Source organism: Arvicola amphibius, chromosome 14 (assembly GCF_903992535.2).
Source record: "Arvicola amphibius chromosome 14, mArvAmp1.2, whole genome shotgun sequence".
In the NCBI taxonomy this organism is placed as follows: Eukaryota; Metazoa; Chordata; class Mammalia; order Rodentia; family Cricetidae; genus Arvicola; species Arvicola amphibius.
This window is the reverse complement of record NC_052060.1, coordinates 43376187-43400729: the sequence shown is the minus strand read 5'-3', so window position 1 is coordinate 43400729 and position 24543 is coordinate 43376187. Positions and strand designations below refer to the sequence as shown.

Here is a 24543-nt window from a genome sequence, read left to right as displayed (position 1 = left end):
TGGAGAGACAGCTACTGGTCTGTGAGTGTCTGGGTGATTCTCTGTCTCTAGCCCTAACCTCGTCATAGGAATGCCGGGTATGCAGATTTACTCCACCACATCTGGCTTCTTATGTGCTTTCCTAAGATCATCAGGCTTCTGCAGATAGCACCTTTACCCGCTTAACCAAATCCCCAAGCCTTACTTTACATTTTAAAAAAATAGGTAATTAATTAATTTATTTTTCAGGGAGAGGGAGGAGACAGCACACACAATGTAGTGCTTAGTGGATGTTTGGGGAAAGAAAAGAGGAAATCATCCAGTTTGGATTCCTCCTTTCGCTAGATGGCTGCACGGCATGAAGGGTTACTCAAAGAATTTCAGGTTTGCTTTCAAATGAGTCCCATATCTCTTACATGTTATTAATCTGAACCTTAAAAGTCAGGTCATGTGGGTCATGGACGAGGGGGGGGGGGTTGAATTTACCTTTAAAGTATTACTTGACTTTGTAAATATATGTCTGTCTTAAATTTCTCATGTATAAAAATGGACACCTAGTAGGTTAATATTGGGCTCACTTATTGTTTGAAATAAAACCTGAAATATCAGCTATTATCTGAAAGTGGTTCATACTGTTCCACAGCACAGAAAAGAATAAAAGCATATTAGAGGTCAATCAATACACATTATTTTGACACACAATCTCTTAACCTACAATTTATTTTCTCCAACTGTACTTCTGATATTTGTATAATACTATCTTATTCAAAGACTTACTGACATATCTTAAAACTAACAGAGATATTATTATAAAGACAGGCCAAGCTTTCTAGAAACTCTTGAAAGAGCTGACCCCTGGATCATGAGAGCTGAAGAGCTGGCCTGCCCCACACAGGCTGAGGCACTGGGGAGCGTGGGCCCTGAACCTCACTGGGCAGCACACTGGAGCTGACCCTGTTGGCAGGCGTGATGGTGAGCTGGCCCTGAGCTCATGACAACAGAGGAGTTGACCTCGCCCACCCCCTCAGTCTGCCATGGGGTGGCATGGGTGAGGGAAAGATGCCTAAAAATCTTTCTCTCACACTCTTGCATGTTCATTACTTGTGATTTAAAAATATTCAATACCTAATATTTCATAGTTTTATTTTTCATTTTGTTCCTTCAAACTAATATCCTGACATTATCATCAATGCTCATGATTTTTTTTTTTTTATTAAACTCAACTTACTTGGCAAGAAGACAGCCATGACAGCTGTGGCCCCGAGAACCCATCTACATCCTTTTTCACACCATACCCCTCTTGGTCTTCCCTTATATCTCAAAGGAATTCCAAAATTCATATTGTTCTGATTAATGTAATTAAATGGCCTATGCTGTAAAGCACTAAACAAGGAAACAGATCGACAGGTTGACATTTCAGCTACACGGCAATGACCAGAGGCAGAAGAGAAGAAGCACTCCTGGTAAGAAAGACGTTCCTGGTGGGGCATTTACTACATCTGTGCCACAGCTGTATCAACTCTAAACCCAAGCTGCTGGTGTGGATTAGCAAAAAGTGACGACTTACCCAGACACCGCATCAGTCAGGGGAAAAGACAGTTTCACACTGTCACAGCCAAGACACACAGGTGATCTGCACCACAGTGGTAGAATCTCACATCTCTGACCGCACCGTACTGTAGCTAACAACAATCATATACACATACGTGATGAGCTGGCTAGGCCAGTTTAATGTGTGAGTATCAGAACAGGCCACAGTAAGACAGGGGAAAAAAAACAGTAGATTAGGTTATGTCTATAGTAATAAGTTAACTGGCCACAAATTATTTTTCAAAAGCAAAAAAAGGGGGGGGGGACATTTTTACTGTTTGCTTAGTTGAGAGTCTCAACCTGAAGGGGTATTTTATATCAAAAATGCGGACAATTTGCTAACTTTCACTTAGCTTTGATCTATATTTAATAAATTAAGACTAAGCTAAGGCCCCTCCCATTATGAGGGCATTAATATTTAAAACATGCCCCTCCAGCTACTGTCAACCAATTGGAGCATTGGTTGTGATATTAAAAGACCGTTCTACCTTTCTATATAGCCAGCTGTTTCAGGATGGTGGCATGTTTGGTCAAACTGTGAACATGAGCCCTGGGCAACACTTCTTTGCCTGTGAAGTGAGTCCCTTGCTCAAGGAGATGACGTGTGGGTACCATGATGGTGGCTAAGGTCCAGCTTTGGTGTTTCTGTTAGCTTGTTTAACTTTGCCTTGATTATGACATTACAGAAGACCAAAGCAAATGTACCTATCCCTCTAAGAAAGGAGTTTGCAAAGGGAAATAACAGACTTTGTATGTCATTCCAACCACTACTTCCATAAGCAATAAGAGACATAGGCTTCTGATGACAAGGCCCAGCTAATTCTACCATGTGCCAGCCACAGATGGTATCTCAGATCAGATGGTACACTCAAGGTCAGCCTTAATAATGCCTTCTACAGTGGAATTAGGTTCATGTACTATAAATAGATTTGTGTATTTTTTATTAAATTACTTACTTATGCTTATGTGCGTGCGTGCGCGCGTGTGTGTGGTAGCAATATGGGAGGAGCACAGAAGACAATATTTGAGAGTTGGTTCTCTCCGTTCACCATGTGGGCCCCAGGAATCAGACTCAGGTGTTCATTCTTGGCAGAAAGAGTCCATACTTGCTGAGTCATCTCACGGGCCCCCAAATGGAGTTTTCAATATTATAATGTCTAATGGTGATCACAAAATCCAAAAGGAACCAACAGGAACACATTCGTTAAAAAAAAAAATACTATCTCAAATACAACAACAACAAAATGTACGATTCTGACAAGACAGGTAAACGATCCTAAAACATTCATTCTTATAAAGGAGCTCATTAAGTACAGTGGCCCAAATTCAGGATTCAGGAAGACCAAATCAGCATGTTTTCTCTTGTGCATGGAATCCTAGCCTATAAAGTTATATATGTGTGTGTGTGTGTGTGTGTGTGTGTATGTGTGTATATATATATATATGATAACCTATACCTACATATACTGAATTTATGCCTACATATACATATGCATACGTATATATGGGTATGTACATATGCATATACAATCACACATATCCACATATGTAAGTTTTGGTGAGACTTAAAATTATTGAAAATAAACCAAAAGAGTAAAAATAGGTGGTGAAGAAGGGCAGAATGATGGGGAAAAGGACACACATGTCATGAAAGAGGTAAGAAGACTGGGGAGAATATAAGAAGGTGTCAGGATAGTCAAGGCAATGAAGGGGAAAGAAAATCTTAGAACAGACACTTGTTTGAAAATGCCATGATAACATCTAATGTCTTGTATGTTAAATTGAAAAAAATTAAGTAGATAAAGAATTGATCACTAAGAAAAATTCATTTTACACTAGACTATATGTAATATTTCCCTTCCCGACAGGCCTCAGTTTACTCTATAGGTTTTATACAGTAAATATGAAAAATCGTTCCTTCAGAAGCTGAGAGTATTAAAAAACAACAAGAGCAACAAGAAATTTTCTGAAGGGAAGACAACAGGACAAAAGTCACAGAACCCTGGTGACCAAACTCCAGATCTGAAGGAGTCCAGTGCCATACCCTTGTCTCCTGGGCTGACATGTGCCCTGATGCCCAATGGGCAGAGAAGAACCACAGAGGAACTGATTTGACAGTAAGTCTGAGTCAAAGAGTTCCCATGTCAGCAATTTGGAGATCTCATTCAGAATACTAAAGAGTATGTTATAATTCTATGAAAAGGGCACGATTATTCCATGGGTGTGATCACCACCATCACAAAATCATCACACCCTTGCTTCTCCAAATATATTTCATGTAAATTCTTCATATGTTAAAAGTCACCAGCCTGGTCTACAGAAGGAATTCCAGGACAGGCTCCAAAGCTACTGAGAAGCCCTGTCTTGAAAAACAATAAACAAATCACAAAGTAATACTTTTTGTCTCTGTATATCTTCTCAGATAGAGATTTACACACACACACACACACACACACAATGAGAGAGAGAGAGAGAGAGAGAGAGAGATCCTTTAGGTTTCACATATAGAAGAGAATACAGGGCTTCTTTAAAGCTCTTATACCTTTTCTGACAGACGGATGAAGCTCTCACACTGCGCTCTGTGCCCTGATGCTGCATCACAGGGCAAAGGTCATTCAATGATGCTGTTACTAACAAAATACAGAAGAAGGGCCTCAACCCCCATGATGCAACAAGGGCCAGGACACACTAGCATACATGATTTCTCTCTGACAGTACATTTGCCATGTTAATGACACAGGCAGAAATACATGCTAATTTTCTTAAGTAACATATCCGATAAACCAAGTGTAAAGTATTAAAGCAATTGCTCCAAATTTTAATATTTATCTCTTTCCTACTAAGCCACTAATTAGTCTACAGATTCCTTTATTTTAGAAATGACCTCTGATGTTGGGGACATGGTTCATTGGTAAGGGCACTTGCTGTTCATCCACAGGACATCAATTTCATTCCTAGCACCCCAATGAGCTGGCCCTGGAAAACCAGCTCCAAGGGATCTGACACCTTTTCCTGGCCTCTGCAGGCACCTACAGAATGGTGGTACTCACACACAAACGCACACGCATGCACGCACAAACCTCCCCAAACCGTCTGCTCTATGAGGGCCAGCAGGTGATTCTGATCCACTCATATGCACATGCACACCCATGTGCGCTCACACGTGCACACATACGCACACACACACATACACACATGTATACACAGGCACACATACACACACTCATTCACATAACATGCACGTTCATACAGACATAAACTTAAAAAAGATCTTAGTATGTCAAACTTCCAAATTACTGCATTAAGACCAAGATTAATAAATTTGGGGGGGTGTCAGAAATAGGTTAGAGAATAAAAGGATTCCTGCTGTTTAAATTATTGATATTTAACTGCTGTCTAAATATTGAAATGACTGACATACACAGAAATACACACCCTGAGGTCCCCATATGGTTCCATTATGCTATTACTATAATTTATTATGTGCAAACCAGCCAAGTATTTACATTAGAGCTATTCTGAAATAGAACACTCACAATGCAGAGTAACTGTGAAGCTGAGGCCTACAGACAAGAGCCAGGGCAAAGCAAGATCTTCAGCTATGAGACCCCAGCCCATTATTTAAACCAAGTCCCACAATGTAGCTCCTTGTCCAGGGCATCATTATGACCGTGGCATACTCAAAGTCTCAGTTCCACATTTAGCCCTCCCCAAACCATATGCTCTATGAGGGCCAGTGGGTGATTCTGATCCACATTTTCCTTTGGAAATGCTGAGTTTCTTTCAGCACCTCTTTGTCCTTTGTTCAACAAAAGGTCAACAGTGTTAAAACCAAGAAATGAAAAAATGAGCATAATGGGCTTTACCATTATGTGTATGTGTATGTGTACATGCTCACTCGTGTGTGCGTGTGTGTGTGTGTGCATGCGTGCATGTGTGTATTGCCTCCAATAGGCCAGAGCAGAACTACACTGACTTGCCTGCACTGGGCCTGGTACCAAGAGTAGGCTTAGAGCTGCAGAGGGAGCCCTGAAAATCAGGCCACTGAATTTGCAAGTGGACAGAAAGCCCCAGAGGTAATATTCTGTCCCCATGTAAACTAAGGCCATGCTGCTTCACGGTGACAAATGATAGCAGGGGAAGAATAAACACTGATCTTTTAGGTCCTACTAGGAATGCGATCCCCACTTAGCTCTCCCCAGAGTCCCAGGCAAGGGGAATTCTAATTGACGTCAGCTGCTTCAAGGGAAGGGATACCGTGACCTTAAACTTGGCCCCAGGTCCACTCTCCCATCCAGGAACAGAGCCAGAGGGTTCTCCTGGCAACTGCCTGACGTGCTAAATGGCAGGCCTAGCCACTGAGGGAATCCTGACCTGCACCAGAGACAAGTCTCCCACTGCAGGAAGCACACAAACCAGAGAGATTAGCAGTTCGTCCAGACAACGCTGGCCTATCCCTTCCGCCCTAAGAGCAGAAACTGGGATCTAAATCCCCTAGGCAGAAGCTGAAGCTCCTCCATTGCCTCTGAGTACTCTAAGTCAAAAGGAAAATCAGACAGGAACGTATGACCCACCAGGAGAAATACAGTACGTTGGGTCTTTGTATGAACAATCTTACCTCAGTCAGGATTCCTTTTATGGATACTTGTTTGTAAAACGCAAATTAAATATTAATTTGAAAGTCAACATAAACATTCACTCTTTAAAAGGCTCTGTAATGAAAAAAAAATCAGAGCCATTCTCCTTCCTCTGGCAAAAGCAGGGCTCCTTGGTAGAGTAGAAAGGGTGGCTGACCACTCTTTCCCCCTAGCTCGTCCCCACACACCCTCCGTATCCCATTGGGATGCTAGCCTCCCTATGAACCCTGCTCCAACACGCCTCTTGCTGGCCTCTTCCTGCTGCTGATACAACACTGACCCAGATCACGCTACACCTCTGTCCCTTGCCCACCCAAACCACACTACGCGTTTCCACGAACATACCTTGCCACCACACAAAAAAGTCTGTGTCACTTTATGCTGATACTGGCTAGCCAGAAGTCTATCCCGCAGCCTTTTCGTATAGTAAAACGATTCGGGAACCGAGTCACACATCAGATAAGCTGCCACACTTTCTGAGTTCTTCCTACATTCTTTTTTTCTAGTGCCTATAACGTTATCAGACTCCTCTCCTATAGCTCTTAAAAATGACACCGTGACACCTGCAGTGTGCTTTGTTCACATCCTTGAGGGTCCCTGACGATCTGAACCTTCTCAAATGGTTCTAGTCCATATCTAGAACAAGTTGGCTCCCAGTTAGGTGTTGTATTTTTATTTTGTTTTGTCTTAGTTTAGCTCAATAGACAGTGTCTCGGAAACTACTGCTATTTAGAAGATGAGAAAGAGATGGGCGTGGAGTTAGCCATACTAACAAACGGAGGCCACAGGCTTTAGTGTGATCAGTGCTTTGATGTGTCTATCTTTGGGCAAACACTGTTTCCTGCTATAGCCTGTGTCCTTGGAGGGCAGAAATCAGCCCTTACAAGTGCACATTCCACATCATCTATGCTAGAAGTAGACGCCCAACCTGTTACGCTGAATGTCCAAACTGGGTAGTAACACTAATATCTGGCTACATTTTTAAAAAATGGTATCATGTATATATTTGCAAAGGAACAGCAACAGAACACAACGTAACTTTCAGAAGAAAGTCAAAAGAAAAATGATTTCCTTCTTCAAATGCCTCTACCAAGAAAACAGACTCTTCAAAGCTTATCTTCAGTATTGGAATTTTCATTCTAATCAGACAATTTAACTTAGGAAAAAGAGCAAGGCTTTTTTTTTTTTTTTTAAATACCCTACGACTCCTTTGTCTAGCTTGGGAAACCACAGAAGGGTTGCTTGTTTTCCTAAGTCTCTGGTCCAAATGGCACCCTTCAGGAAGACACAGCAGGATGCTTCCTGCCACTTCTGACTTCTCTAAAATAGAATATACAACATTTTAAAAGAAGAAATAACAAATAAGCACAAACTGTGGCATATTATATAGACGTGTGTGTGTGTGTGTGTGTGTGTGTGTGTGTGTGTGTATGTATGGATCAATATCCAGAGTGCTAATAGCCAGGACACCACTGGTTCTGGGATTCAACCCAAATAAGAAAACAATGAGTCAACTATGGCACATGTCAGGACCACTCTGCCCTATATAAAAAGTCCTTTTTGTTAATAAAAAGCAAAAGAGAGATGCAAGAAAGCTAAGGACCAGCAAACACTGTATACAATATTTACACATAAAATATTTGCCACTTGCTTTGTTTTGAGTTCTTATTGATCTTCTGTACTAAATGTGGAATTACACATATGCACATACATGTATCCATAAGCGTGAGATATACACATATCACACACAATCACATATAAATGAACATAAGAAAAATGAAAAAATAAACACCCTAGAAATCAGGTTTCAAGCCTTTGTCTCCCCAAAACTCATTTATCTTCCCTTCATCTTTCCTCACAGCTTCCCCTCACCTGCTCCTTGCATCCTTTTGTTCTCTCCTTTGTCTCTGAATTCTTTCACATGTGGTCTTTTAAAGCGGTAATCAGAATTATATAAAGAACACTTTATCATGAAATTTTCAAGTATAAACTAAATGTACTTTGCTGATTCAATTATGTAAACAAATAAACTCTTAGTTAAAATATAAACATCTGGCCAGCTCAGCTGTCCAAATAAAGTAAAATCTCAGAATACAACAACCGGATGTCATAAAACATTACCAGGGTCTTAAGTCAGGACTCAGGACCCCTCTTTTCAGAAGGCTTGCTGGGAAAGGCTATCTAGATTTCGGAGTATTTGCAGGGACTTGACTGGTTGAATAGCCTTAATCTAGAAATCTGAAAGCTGACATGTTCTGGTTTCTTGACTGTCTGGATGGTCCCCTGTTACTCAGAGGGCTTCATAATTGGGAGATTCTAGATGCCAAGTTATGGCTATTTCACTTTTATTCCAAAACACGAAGCAAAGCGTCACCATTTTCTTGACCAGCATGCCCTGCTTTCCTTTTTCAATTTCGCCCATGTTTAAGCTGCTATTCAGAAAGTCGTGTGTTGGAGTTTGTTCCTTACTGTAGCTGCTGTGGTCTGAACACTTAGGTCTCTCCCTGAATTCCTGGGTTGAAATCTAATACGCAATAGGAGAAATTCTGGGAGGGTGTGTAAAAGGCTCTCTACAGTCACTGGAAATGGAATCGGTGCCTATATACTGAGGCCACTTCCTTCTCCCATGTAAGGACACAGGCGAAGCCATTGTCTGTGAACCACGGAACAGGCCCTAGCCAGGGGACATTAAATCTGTCAATGCCATGATCTTGAACTTCTCAGGCATTTGTATTTTGAGAAATTGACTTCTGTTGCTTATAACAGAGTTGCCTTCGGAAATTGTTGTACAGCAGCTTAGGCAGACAAAGCCATTGGCTTTCTAGTGAATTAAATATAAAAATGTTTCTCCCCTTTACCTAAATGCTATAATAAATCCCTTTTGCCCACCCTCTTTGCCACTATTATTTTATCTTTACATTCAGAGCAAAAAGGAGTAGAGACTTCTCCAAGGATACCTACTAGAGGTTCTACAAGATCCTGCCTTCATCACAAAATACAAACACCCACCTAAGAAAAAACTTTATCCTGCCGCACTTCTGTACTGACTACACAGCTTTTTCTCCCTCATCTAAAGTTATAGGTAACTGATTCTTGATTTCCATACATCTTCATATCTGTGTTCTGGAAACTGCTACAATGTCACCTGGAACCTCCCTAGAGAGGCCAGGTGTGTTCTTCACAGAATCAAGGAGTGAAGGTCCTTAGACTATATACGGATAAAATCTCAGGAACCCAGTTTTTAGGCAATCTGTGCTTTCTTCCAGGCCAAGCTAATCAAACAAGGATGGCTGAGCCATTCCAGAAAACACATCCCCCTAAACATTTATTTTATGTTCCCTTCGAGCTGTAACTATCACCTCCATCAACACCTCCTGGGCTCACTAGTGAATTTAACACAAAATCTTCACTGGAAGCTGGACATTATCACGGGAAAGGAAGGAAAAGTAAACCTAATAAAATATCATGTCATTCATTCTTATTGTTGAAAATAAATGTAATGATAAAGATATTAGCTAATGCACACACATTGTCATTAATGTACAGGAGGCAATTATAGTCAGGCTCTAAGATGCTTCTGCTGGAAACTCTTAACCAGCCTTTAAATACTAATTTTATTTCATTTTATTTTTAGGGTCTCAGCACTGGAGAAAGCCCAGCACCATCATGTCTTTTGTATCATTAGGAGGAGATAACACAGGACTCTATCTGATAATAAGGAAACCGAGGTTTACTCTGATGTGCACACAGTAGGTTTATGGCTCGACTGAGTGACAATGGCCCAATACAGGGCAAATACCAATAGGACAAATGCTTTCTTCTGTCTAACTGTACAGGATCAACACGGAAACTGCTAACCAGAAACAAACTGTGGATAATATCCATTTCTTTGGACTAGAGGTCCTCAAAGAGACCTTTTCAATTGGCAAAGGTCTATTCTGATATGCAAGGAAGCACATCGCTCTAATAACAGTCACATGCAAATATGTTCTTCAGGAACAATAGCAAAAGCATATTAGTGTCCAGAACTTTCAATGTCTCCTTTCTTTCAAATATTCTTCATTGAAATGTTTTCCCTTGCCAAGTTAAAAATATATTTTTTAAAAAAAATAAACATTTTTAGCTTCACTGAAAATCAAGGCCTATCCTCTCAGCATATAAACAATAGATTAAATTATCTAGGTATTAGATGTTCTGTTTATAATAAGATTTAATTCTTATGACATAAGAGTAGCATACTTAGAGCAAAATACACGTCTTTCTAAGAAAAGCGACAGAACAGACACATTCAGAAAGTAAAGCCCAGGCACAAACACCATAGGAAGGAGACCAACTTGGCCTCCTTGGTCTAAACAGTGCTTCTCACACGCTAATGTGGGTCAGACCAACTCAGGGGACTTAAACCAAACATGGGATGCTTGGTCTGACCCCGGGGATGCTGATTCAACAGTTGTACGGCAGAGCCTGAGAACCTACATTCTAGCAAGTTCCCGGGTGCTGATGAGAGCACCTTTCACTCCGTTTCACTTGGACATGGCTGCCACCCCTGTGGGAAGCTGAGGACACTCTGTCTAACCTTCCCTTGTGGTAGGGTTTCTGCTGACAAAACACTGTCAATTACTTGTATTTACATCACTTTTGAGATCACAGTAACTCAATTTTGCAGACAATTGGTGAAAATAAAAATGTTTCAATACACAGACAAATCTTTAATCCCTTAAGGAAGCCCAGATGAAGCATAAGGCACCTGAAGGCTCACTGGTGGGTAGGACCTTTATTTACTGTTCTCTACAGGGCTTGGTGCAGAGTGGCTTCCACGCGAGGGCCTTACCTGTGACTGGGGCATCAATATCCAGCAAGTTCTTTTCCTGTCGAAGAATCGAAGCACCCTCTGTGATTATTCTCAAGGCGACACTTTCTTCCAGCCTGCCCTCCTTCATGAGATGTGCTTTTAAGATATCCACACGCGGCTTCCCATCATTATCAAACACTTCCTTCGCTGTCAGCCGGTGACTTGGCGGAAACGGAACAGCTGAAAGGGGCAAAGTTGAAAGGTTACATTAACCAAAGCACGCCCACAGCAGGCAGATGCCCACCGAATAACTACTCCATCACTAACCAGCTAATGCTATATTTCATGCATTCTCAAATTAAAACTCAAACAAGAATTAAAGAATGCCTTCTTCCTCTGATTCTAGAAATAATTAGTGGCCATTGAAAACGGCTTATGGTTCTTCTCTGTCAGTACTATTGTTTACATAGGAAAGATCCTGATTGATTTTATTTAATCTTTAAGAAGAAAACTTCCTGTTAAGCAATCACCGATTCCATAAATAAAGATGGATCCTAAACATCCGCTTGTAATCCACCCCAGCAAAGATGGTTCTCCTCTGCTGGGACCAATGGGAAGGATAAGACAACTCAGCAAGTTTGTCTATTGCCACTGGAGTGTCTTTGCTGAGCCCAACTCCTACTATTAACTGTTATCCCCCACTATTACAGAGCAGAACAGAAGCTTTAAAGCAAGAGACGCAAAATGCACTGAAGCTTGAACAGGAAGGTAAAAATTGCATTTGAAATTATGTCAACAACTCAGCCCATCACACATCTGCCTCACAAATTTGAAGACCTGAGTCAACTTCCAATACTCATTTCTAAGAGGCCATGAACAGTGGTGATGTGTGCTTGGAATTCCAGCACGGGGAGGCAGAGACAGGTAGGTAGATCCTAGGGTTCGGAGATGACTGGGCAGCCTAACCTGTGTGTCCCGGGTCCTGGTGAGAGACTAAGTCTCAACATGCTAGACTGAGAGCCTACTGAGGAACAACACCAGAGTCTGACCTCTGGTCTCATGCACATGTGTGCACATGCTCACACATGCACACACACAGACACACACACACACACAGGCATTAAATAAAGAATATTGAGGCGACACACAGATATAAATATGAACACACACACATAATACATAGACACATTTTTTTAAAGAGGGAGATAGTGTCAGAAAAAAACATAAAAACACCATGAAAGCAAATAATATGATTGCTCAGCTAAAAGAAACAAAAAACCCAGTCCCTCTTCCATCTATCATTGTGCATTTGTACAATGAGCATTTCTCTCACAGCTACTCCATTCTAACACCTGCCAGACACCTGCCCTAGAGCTAACATTTGCTGAATACCGTCCTAAAGCTAACATCTGCTGAACACCTGCCACAGGCTTCTTCTGCGACTGCGTGTTCACCAAGTCCTAGAGCTAACATCTGCTGAATACCTGTCCTAGAGCTAACACCTGCTGAACACCTGCCCCAGGCTCCCTCTGCCACCACGTGCTCACCGAGTCCTAGAATTAACACCTGCCAAAGGCTCACTCTGCCACCGCGTGTTCACCAAGTCCTAAAGCTAACATCTGCTGAACACCTGCCCTAGATATAACATCTGCTGAACACCTGCCCTAGAGCTAACATCTGCTGAACACCTGCCCCAGGCTCCCTTTGTCACTGTGTGTTCACCGAGTCCTAGAGGTGCCAGGATGTTCAAAGATCCACTGTCAGGGATGATGTCATGAATTCTAATAAACAGGCCATGAGCTGCTTTAAAAGCTCACTATTTGTTTTACATAAGAACTCATTCATTGAACAACTCAGAACCATTGACATCATCAGTAGAACTTGCCTGGGCCATAGCTACTATGCCAGGTTCCTAAGAGCATCTTCATCAAGACCATTCTCTCAGCAAAAACATCGATTTCAAGAAAAACAAACAAACAAGAAACCCATTCTCCTACTGTACAATATACTTCCTCAAAGAAGCATGACTTATGTAGACACATGCTAAGAAATGTGTCAATCTAACAGCCTAAGCTTGTTACAAGGATGAAATTATAAACACTTAAAAAAAAAACAGGAAATGAACTTTTTCCCTGTGGACAAAGCCATAGATTGCCACACAGACCAACCATTACACCCATCAGACAATGCTGAGGTAATGAAAAGTCAGACAGACTCCATGAGTGAGCAGGAAGGAGGCTTTTTGTCCCAGCCCAGTGAACATGGGTATAAGCCTTAGCTCTGAAATCTTAGCCCTCTGACCTTGGGAGAGTTAAATAACCTCCTCTGGCTTCAGTTCCCTCGCCTGTACAGTGGGATTATATGCATCTGCAGAGTGTTATAATAACTAAAGCAAACAGTAAGAATGGCACCTCACAGCCACAGTGCTATTATTTTACGCCAGGCATGGCATAGGTAATAAAATCAGACACAATGAGAAAACCGCGAGACTCGTAAAGCGTAAGTCCATGTGTTTATGTATAAACTCATTGGGTCCCCAGAACATTAATGTGTGGGAGAGACCTGAGCTTCAAGAGTATTAAGCACTTTGCCCGAGATAATCACCTTCTGATTTGTGTGTACACTCAGCTCCTTTAAACCTAGGCAGACTGATGCCACGATACTCAAGTTAATAATTAAACTACCCTGCTTCCCAAAAAGTACTGAAGACAGCACATACTCATTAAAAAACCATCAGGAGATCACGGTTTCAAAACTGAAATTCTGAGACAAGAGATGTTTCTTGAAGATAACCAGGTTTTCTGTGACAAAATAATGTTCTATATTCTAAGGGCTATATGGGGCTGTTCTACAACAAACAAATCTGAATGCTAAAGCATAATCATTCCTCCAGGAAGAAGAAAGGAGAATACTAGGTCATGGAGCTCAAAAGTTCTCTTGCCATTTGGTTCCTGGCCCTCGCCAGTACTTCTTGACTAGATGTTTGTTAGGAAAATGTAGAGGCCTAAGGAGATAGGTCAAGCATGGCCTGGAAGAAGCCTGAGCTAGCTCAGGAGCACCAACAGAAGGCAGGCGCTCCTTCATGGTGGGATCCATCAGATCCACTGAGCTGCCAGCCAGACAGGCAGTGAACTGAAATCAGTGAGGCCCCAGGTCCCAGTGAGAGAATACCTATCTGAAATGACAAGGTGGCCAGCTCCTAAGGAACGACACAGAGGCTGAACTCTGCGCTACGTGGGCACTCAAATATGTGCACACATCCAGGAATACAGATAGCACAGAGACATTTCAATGGCCACATTTTTTTTTTATGAGACAGCATCTCACTATGTAGCCATGCCAGTCTCGAACATACAGAGATCTGGCTGACTCTGTCTCCCGAATGTTAAAGAGATGTGGCATGACACACAGCAACAACTATCTTTTATAATCTGAGACTTTCTGCATGTTTTGAAGTTCACAGATATCTTACTGGCCGTTCCTCAATGTTGCCAAGTCATAAGTCAAGGGGATATCCGTTAAATAGAAGGGTGTAGAAGGGGAGACTTCAAAAAGGTCCTTGGCGTGAGAGCAAGAGCTGGCTTTTAAAATAAATATCATTCTCCAAGGTGCAAGTTAGGCAACTGTGAAGGTTGAAGTGGTTCTGCGAAGCTATCAGACAGACAGACAGACAGATACACAGGAAGGAAGGCGGGTGCCCGTCAGGCGGATGAAAGTGACGACCTCATTAAACTAATGTAGAGCAAAGGATTCAACAGAAAGCTGCAAACAACTAAGGTGCTGAGACACAAGGGAAGAAAACCTAGGGCAGAGTCCTCTTCGGAATCTGACATTCTCTCAGACCTGGGCTCTCTCCTCTCTCCATGGCCAAGATCAGTGTGACAACAGAGTTTTCCACACTTCATTGTAAACTTTTCCCATTTTATTTAGGTATGTGTATGTGTGTGCGTGTGCACGAAAGAGTGGGTGCTCACAAACTCATAGAGGTCAGAGGATGATAGCTTTGTGGAGTGGGATCTCTCCTTCCTCCTATAAGTGGGTTCCAGGGATTGAACTCAGGATACCCTGCTTGGGCACCATTAGCCACTCTTCTTGGCTGAAGTAAAGCCACCCCTTCTGAGAGTTAGCTGCTATGTCCAAACAAACAGTATCAATAGGAGGAGGGGAGAGGAACACAGCCAATAGTAGACCGTGTTTCCTATTGGCTGAGAGGAACACTAATGTGGCCTGGCCTCTCAGCAGGTCAGACAGATGACAAGGTCTGTGGGAGGCAAGCTGGGCTGCCATGATGCCAATCACGATACGCAGGGAGGCTGAGGGCCAGGCAGAAGTTTTCCAGCACAAAAATAAGAGTGGACTAATATTTGTGTATTTGTGCACCTTTTGGCTTCACAGAAAAAAAAATACCAGCCTCACAAAGGTCACAATTATTTGCTTTCTCTGTTCACCTAGAGCCCTACATGCAGACCTGTGCCAAATGCTGAGCAAAAGCTCTTTGGACCAGAGAATCCCATGTGCTTGGAAAATATTTTTTCCCATTAACTCATTGCTCATTGTGAAAACGGCTGTGTTTAGCATAATAAACTTGTTCTCCCTCCTTCCTTTACTTTGAGTATTGCAATCAATTGCTTTCTTTGATACGGGCAGGACCTGGTGAAGTGGAGTGTCTTGGCGCTACTAAAATGTATCAACAGCGGCTGTGATTTGAGCTTGTTCTTTCTGAGAAAATTTCCTAATAATTGCCTTAAATGTGGAATAATCTTATAATGCTTCTTAGAAACATCCTAGAGAGAAATAGGAACATCCAGCTTTCTTTAACTTCATCATATCTTCAGATTCGTAACATAAAAAACACTATGTACAACATGGGATAAAAGATGATGCAATTCTACCGTTACTAAGATAGAACTGCTTTAAGGTCATTTTGGTAGATTGGGTGGTGTTCTTGTATCACAGATGGAGCGGGCCTGGTAGGTTCATCTCCAATGGCCAAGGTCTAATAGTTTCCTTTTCATTTGTTGATTCCACCAGGGCTCAGCTGTATGATATGGAGAAAAGATTATGAAGTGGTGACAAGAGAAAATCATGGATTTCAGAGAAATATTCTGCCAAGTGACTTGTTTTTAACCCTTAAGTGGTATCACACCTGAAAACCCAAACACTACAAATCCAAAGAAGAAAGGGCCGAAACCCAGCAAGCTTGTTTGCTCTTCCACTTCCACAGCAAAATGCTGAGGACAAACGAGAGACCTGACTGACTCAGCAGCTGAGGATGAGCGGGAGACCCGACTGACTCAGCAGCTGAGGGCACATGCTGCTCTCCCAGAGCAGAGTTCAGTTCTCAGAATGCACATTGAGCAGCACACGACTGCAACTTCAGCTCCAGGGGATCCGACACCCTCCTCCTGTTGAAGGTGACGCATGACAATGACACACATAGAGACAAGCAGGCTCAACGCACACACGTAAATAACAACACAAAAACCTGGGGCTTCTGCTCTACTTTCTTTTTTTATGTATAGAACATTGGAAATCACTTATCTTTAGTTGATGTAGGTAGGTACTACTACACCCAGGACACTTTGTACGCTAAGCACAAGCTCTAGCTCCACAAGCTAACTGGTTACCTTTCATTAAGGGCTCTTTAAAGCAAACTACAAAGTGTTCATTCAACACTGACCCAGGAATATAGGACCAGAGTAGAGGAAAATACAAACATGGGATGAGGATACCGATCATCAAAAGGCTCTTCAGTGGTCAAACCAGTGCTGTCATCAAGGCATTCTGATTTCTACAATAGTCTCTTGACCTTGAGATGGGCACAGCTAAAATACATGCTCCCTATTTCTTCTTACTTTTTAAAAGTGTAGATACTAGAATATTTAAAATCACACATACAACTACCACATGCACACACACTGAACAGGCATTCATACACATTCCTCTCGCATACGTTTCTTCTTTCTCTGCCTCCTTTTCAGGATCATGAATCCCATGCAGAGCTCTCAGCCAATTGACAGCCAGGCAGAGGCACTATTTTTCATGAGAGAATCCCTAGCAACATCAGCGTGAAGACCAGCTTGAGACGCACTTGTCTCCACCATCAGCTAAAACATATAGAATGCCACCTCCCTTGGTCTCCCCACCCCTGCTGCCAACGAACACCACAGCAGTGGATCAAGGAGAGCAGGTGAAATGTCATTGCAAGTCCAGACACGTTTGTCTCATCCCTCTCTAAAACCAGAACACGCACACCAAGAGCCCTTGTCCCATAATTCATGTCGTGGTGACTCTGCAAAAGGGCTGTCAAAGACAATTAGGTCAGTGCACGTTAAGAAAACAGCTTAAGGATATCACATGTCCCACACAACTTAAAACACATCCTGGCCTGACCTCCTTAGATTGGCACTCGAGTCGTATGGGCATTTGTGTATGTCACCAACCTCTGTTCCAATCAAAGGCTGGCAGAATAGAAAGACGGGGCTCTCCAAGGGGACATGGGCAGGGCAGTTCACATTTCCTACTTGCTCAGTCATCAATCCAATGCAACTGACAAAGTCAAGTTGCTCTCAGAGCCAGCTTCCCCTTTTCCGAGAGCTAACTCGGACACAGACAGTAAGAAAACAACAGATGAACTACACTCGTGTGGGCAGAAAGGTTTGTGACCTTTGAGGCTAACCTTAATCAGCAACTCTTTTCACCCTATCCTGGGCCACGCATCCTGTAAACAACCTTACAATGTCCTTTGCAAACAGGACATTCTTAAGGAACCATGTAAACCAGACACTGTATTTGTACTTACTCTTTAAACTTTGTTTAATCTTTGAGCCTGGTTATAAATTACACCCTTGGGGCAACACAACTTCCAAAGTAAATATATATGTTGAGTTGGGTTCCCTTGCTTCTGATGACAAAATTAGATGAACGATCTAATCAGTCACAGGGATGTATGAAATAGGTAGGCATTACCTAAGAGGCCAGTCAGTGAGGAGGCTGGGGAAATGAGCAATAGACAACAAGCTGAACTGTCTGACACAGACTGTGGAGCTGACGCTGTGGCGTACAGGAGCTTTGAATGGAGGCATGGAAAACCTGTTAGGAAGCAGAACTAAGGAAGAAATGATGAGTCAAGGAGAAAGCAGGTAATGAGAATTCCAAAGGGCCTTCCTCTTGGTGAAAAGGTGTAATAAATAGTGACCTGGTTTTTAGACGAATCTAGACTAAAACAAACTATTTTAAGGTAATAATAGAGCGAGCTTTGGTAAGTTTCCCTATTTGAAAATACAAAGTGTCAGTTAGTGTACATAAAAGCAGCCCTGCTGTGGGCCACCACACACGATCAGGACGTGAAACCCAATCCTAATCAGAACAAAGAGGGAAGGGACACGGCAAGGAAGGTTCTTGGGACTTCCGGCTATGTTTTGGGTTCTCATGTTGAGTGATATGGCTTGACTTACATAGAGCTTTAAACAATTCTCAGTTTATCTGTGCACAGTGTTATGTGTTTACAAAGGTAAACAAACCGTGACCGGGGGAGAAAGCTAGACCCAAAGAGAACTATATGAACATACTTAACAGGGCTCTACTTGAATCTCATACTGACTCTGATTTCTTGGCTTGTTTAAAAGTGTCAGGCTTTCACTGGAGATACTAATGTCTGTCAAATCAAAGTATATCTGCCTAAACATTAAGTCTTCCTTAAGATTAGAAAGAAAAGGTTCTCCACAGACATTTAAATAAAAACTCCACTTACTACTAACACCCTGGAGTTTTCATCCCTGCTGCCACTAACCTTAACCATCCTCAACAAGACCCTCTTCACCCAGTTCCTCTAAGGACCACCCACACGTCCTGAGACTTAAAATATTGTCCATCAACACACATCTGTCCAGATCACTTCCCCAGCAATCTAAAGACCTCCTTCAGTTTTCCTGGTTGTTGGCATGCACATACAACACAATGGGGCTTTATGCAATAGCTCAAAAGCTTCATAAAAGGGTACAATGGTACTCAAAGCATTTACTGAAACAAGCAATTTTCCTTTTTCCTCTGGCTTACAAACTATACATTATACACAGTACATTTTGACCCCAACTCCAAAATGTTCACAAGCAGTTCTTTAATAGAGACATCTTGAAATAGAACAACTCTTTTGGGGTAGAAATGGGCCAGCAGAGAAGAAATGGAGGGGGGAAGCAAAGGACAAACAACATATTAACGGTAATAAATGTATAGAAATGTCACAAGGAAACCTATTACTTTGTATGTCAACCAAAACTTAATTTTTAAAAATCAGATAATAAATGAAAGAATTACAATTTCACCAAAAATGAATAGTTAAAGAAAATGAGCAAGAGAACTCCACAAAAATGATACTTCTATACCTTGGATTTTAAAGGAATTTTCATTAAAATATGACTATTTCTGTCTACTACTCATCCTTCAAACATATTTGTGTGTGCTCAACACCATGTCCCAACGACACAACAAGCAACAGTCCACGCTGACTCTATCTGCAGTTTAGAGAGGTTCTATCTCAAAAGAACTTTAACATTTGATTATTGCCCGGTTTACTACGTTACAACTGCAAATAACTTATACAATAACTATGTAATAATGACTCAACAGGATTATTTTATGAAAAAGGCCTATTGTAGCAGTTTCAAAAGATTTCGGTATTATTAAAAAGCTTAAAAGTGAACTTGAACTTTTTATTGTTACTAAAATCTATATACACAAGACCAATGACTTGACATGGTTAATTAATTGGTTACAAATGATTTCATATATGGCTATGAGTTTATCTGTTGATTTTGAAATATTGTATTAGTTTTCTTTCTTTCTTTCTTTCTTTCTTTCTTTCTTTCTTTCTTTCTTTCTTTCTTTCTTTTTATACAGAGTTTCTCTGTAAAGCCCTGGCTGTTCTGGAACTCACTCTGTAGACCAGGATGGCCTTGAACTCACAGAGCTCCGCCTGCCTCAGCCTCTCAAATGCTAGGATTAAAGGCATGTGCCACCACCACCCAGCTTTGATTTTCTAATTTAATAATTTTTGAAGAAATATTACAAGTTTTAGTAAGGACTAAAACCAAATTTATTTCTCTAAAAATAAAATATAGAACTGAAAAGTTGTTTTTATAAGCCTATGCTACAGTGTGATATGTGTATTCATTTATGTCAGGAAATAGCCCAGCTATACTGGATCTCAGTGCTAAGTGAAAAACATACAGAATATTCTAGCAAATGGTATTGATATTCATTCCTAAAGTAGCAAACTTAAAGTAATGCAAAAATTTCTCTGCACTGAGATTAATGTAAGGAGAGAAACTTTTAATTTAATTTATTTTGGGACCAGAGAGCAAGCTAAGAAATAAAGGCAATGCCACCAAGCCAGAAGACCCAAGTACAATCCCCAGGACACACATGGTAGAATGACAGAAGTAAGTCCTCCAAATTGTTCTCTGACCTGTATACATACACTGTGGCGCGCGCGCGCGCGCGCGCGCGCACACACACACACACACACACACACGTAAAAAAATATTTTTGCTTCAAACTTTCAAACTTTCCTCTCTATTTTCTTTAGACAAATATGTCAAAGGAGGAGATTAAAATCATGAAATAAACAAGAAAATATACTTGAAGACAAGGTGAATGTATTTCCCAAAGGAGTGACTCCTTTGAGCATAGTAATGACCCCTTAGAAATGAAGTTCACCTGGGATTCTGAAACTCAACTTAACCCAGTGCGTGCTTTACCATGCAGAAATCCTCAACTCAACAGCTCAAAACACGAAACAGGAGGAAAGACTACCTAAATTAATGTTGAAAATAAGAAAATAAGAAATTTTAATAGTAAATACCTAATAATATGAACTTTAGAAATCTTTGAAATAAAAATAGACATTTCTTGCAACATGATATGAAAATAAAATCTGTTACCACTCAGGATGCTCACATTTACTTAACTTCTAACACTACACATTTCCTGGACCAACATGCTTACCTATGTCCCAATACACTGAGATTAAAGCACCTACAAAACATCACAATTTTTAATGAGCAAATTTCTCTTGTTGGAAAAGCTCTTGAAAATGTCCCCAAATGATAACATCATTTCTAAGTAGATTTAAGGATGCCACAAATTTTGCATATGAAAAAAAAACACCTCATAGAACACTTTTTTTTTTAATGTATCACTGGGATGAAAGGACTGAAATAGTTTGCCTCATCATCAGGCATTCTCCAGAGAGCTGAGCACAGAGCTAAATCCCCCAAGTGAAACTGATTCCCTCCTAGCCCTTCTTGGCCAACCCTTCTCCCAGGAGGCTCTTGCAGCTTACAAGAAAACACAGGCCCTGGGGGCACCTCCCTGGGAGGACTGCTTACATTGCTTTCCTGGGGTGACTAGGTCTTTTCTCATCCACTGTATTTGGGCTATTTCTAAGAACCTCTCAACCATCTGAGAAACACGGAGCATGCAGGGGGCTTCAACGGGATCATTTTTCTGCATATACAGATTTAAACATGATATTTCAACAAGATCACTATACTGCATTCCGTTATTCCATTCATTCATACACATTCTTTTTTTTTGTTTTGTTTTGCTTTTTTATCCTAGAAGACAGAAAGTGAGAAATTTCTTGGTAAAATTGTAACTGTCTACATTCCCAGACATAATGCAGGTGTATCCTCTACATTAAAAAACAAACAAAAACACCTGGAAAGGTAAAAACGGATTGTTGGAATTACAATGTCATGTGAAAATTTATACATAAAACAAAGGAGTTAGCCAAGGAGTCGGTAGCTCATCACTGCTTAGCAAACAACAATAATCAAGCAGAAGGATTTACAATAAAATCTGTGTGTCTGGAGCAGAGCCTTGATGTCTGATCAATAGTCAACCAATGTGTTTTTGATCAATGAAACGCTGGATAGATTGTTCTCATTACTTCACCCACAATTTAGATGACATTCTTGAGGCACTACAAACAAGACGAGTAAATAGAAACAAAACGTGACTTGGCTCAAATCTGAAAGTAACTTTAAGAAATGATAGTCAAAAGTCAAAATAGCTCAGGAACGGGAACTCATTTGGTTCGTGTTTCTGAAAGAACTCATACCAAGGAAGAGACTGTCTGTACCATATAGGGAGATGGGTGCAGGGTCAGACTGCAGATGACGCAGTCTGTGAGTGACGGAGACAAAATCAAAAGGAGAGACGGGGCGAGGCACATGGATATGGAGTGCCTATGGAACGGTGTGGTAACAGGTAAAATCTAGCACCTACTATGCAGAATATAAAATAACTCTATTAACCATAACTGCAGTCCTGTGCCTTCAAAAATGCTCCCAAGATGCCACCTCCTAGAACTTCAAAAAGCATTTCAAATACTTCAGTAAGAAACATTTTGTAGTTAATAAATTTTTATTATTAATACGGTTTTATTACTGTTTTAAATTAACTAAAACTTAATGAACTAATTCTCTCTCAGCACCCCAATATATCAGAAGTAACTCAAGGACAAAAGCCTCCTGTCCCCCAGTTCTGCACCTGCAGGACAGGCTACCTGTGACAAATCAGAAAGAGCAGAGTCTACTGAAGAATTCACTGTGAAATGCAGAGTCACATTAACACACACAACGTGATGAGGAGAACAGTACAGCTCCCGTGACATTTGGGAGTGGAGAAATCATCACGATTGAGTGTAGACGTGAGTATGGTGAACGCTGAACCTCAGACACTAAATGTTTTCACTGTAAGGTACCCACAAACACAGCAGAAGACATCACAGTGTGTGCTTCTCCTGCCTGGGATTTTCCTAGAGTCCCCTCCAGCACACAGAAGCACTTTGGCTCTTTCTTCAGAGCTGTTCTTCTCAAGACCCCATTGGTCCACATGACTAGCCCATGCCTAGAGATGGGCAAAATCCATGCCCCTCAGTCTCCAGGAAAGGGAGAGGCCATTTCAGGATACGCAAATCCAAAGAAATGGTAGCCTGGAATTGGTTGAGTATACATGTATACATTTCTGTGTTCACCGTGCCCCTAAGGGACACCAAAGCACTCCTATGGTGTCCCTGATGGTAAACATGCCACATTCTGTGATGATTGCTTATTCTACATTAGTACATGGAGTATCCTGATGCAAAGACAGGCAAGCAGGTAACAGCACTTTAATACACTATCATTAAAAGGAACTCTAAATGACGTCCTGCAGCAAGATTGCTCAGTGGCTAAAGGATCTTGACATCGTGTCTGATAAATTGAGTTCAATCCCTGGGACACCCGTGGTAGAAAAAGACAAAAGACTCCTGCAAGTTGCCCTCTGAGTTCCACATGGATGCCCTGTACCATGGTATGCGTGGATGTACCACTTACATACATGCTAACTAAGTGCAAAACTTCGGTTAATATGAATATTTAAAAAGAGGTATGTCCTAGTTAAATAAAGCTTTTCACCTTTAGCTTGAGGAGGTCAGACAAGGGCATCAGATCTCTGGGAACTGGAGTTAATGATGGTTGTGAGCTGCCATGAAGGGGCTAGGAATCAAACCTGGGTCCTCTGTAAGAGCAGCAAGTGCTCTTAACTGCTGAGCCAACTCTATAGCTGCTCAGGTGTATGTATTTTAAATCTGTAGGGTACACTCATTCTCTAAATACTGGCAGAGGAAAAGTCTCGCAATCTGTCCAAACAAAACATATATAAGTGTGAAACAAAATACATGGGAGGGTGAAACTAAAAGATTTCCATGAGAAGACAAAATTGACAGAAAATACTGCTTCTTCCAACTAGATTGATGTGTTGATTTTTATGATATTCACTATAACATAGAAATAATTTAATTTATACTTTCATCATAGAGACACCAACTTCCAAAGTATAGTAAGCATTCTGGGGGCATTAAAATATAAAGAGAATTTCAATACTCCAATGTTTTTATGAAGTTTAGCTTATTGAGATGAGTGTGTGTGTGTGTGTGTGTGTGTGTGTTAAAGCAAAATCCTCCATAGCACGAGTTTTACTAGAACAATCAATCCCTCATAGGCATTGACTATAGTGACTCCCCATACAGCCAAGGGGGACCCAATTATTACTTTCACCAAATGATAAACAAAACAATAATCAGTCACCCAACATCTTCTGAACTCCCACACCACTAGACACTAATTACCCTGGGGTTTCTTGCCCAGGGGACAGAAAAAAGTGTGTCCCAGCAGCAGAAACAGAGAGCTGAAGATTTACAGGCCATGAAGATGCATTTTGAAAATACAGCTGCTGTCTTTCTCTTCTGGTAAATAACTTTCCCAATGAAGACAGAGCTATTAAATAAGCATTAATAAGGAAACACAGAATGAGCTGTTTGCTACGGACACCATCAATTAGCCATGAAGTCTCAGGCCCACTTTTGTTCACGAGCAACAAAAGCGGAAAGACGTAAACAATTTTACGGTCACAATTTATATTTATGTGGGAAAAGCTGGGCTAGAAAGGTCAGGAGCCAACACGAATCTGCTAAGATTGATTTTGTGAAAGTTACTGAGA

At 41.2% G+C, this 24543-nt stretch overlaps 1 protein-coding gene across 1 annotated transcript in view; it reads right to left on the bottom strand.

Moving 5' to 3' along the window:
- Ppp3ca (protein phosphatase 3 catalytic subunit alpha) overlaps nt 1-24543 on the bottom strand; it is a 288992-nt gene that overhangs the window by 138613 nt on the left and 125836 nt on the right. The window contains exon 2 of the mRNA XM_038311330.1: nt 11038-11238. Coding sequence (XP_038167258.1) covers nt 11038-11238 — 201 coding nt within the window. The remainder of the gene's footprint in view (nt 1-11037; nt 11239-24543) is intronic.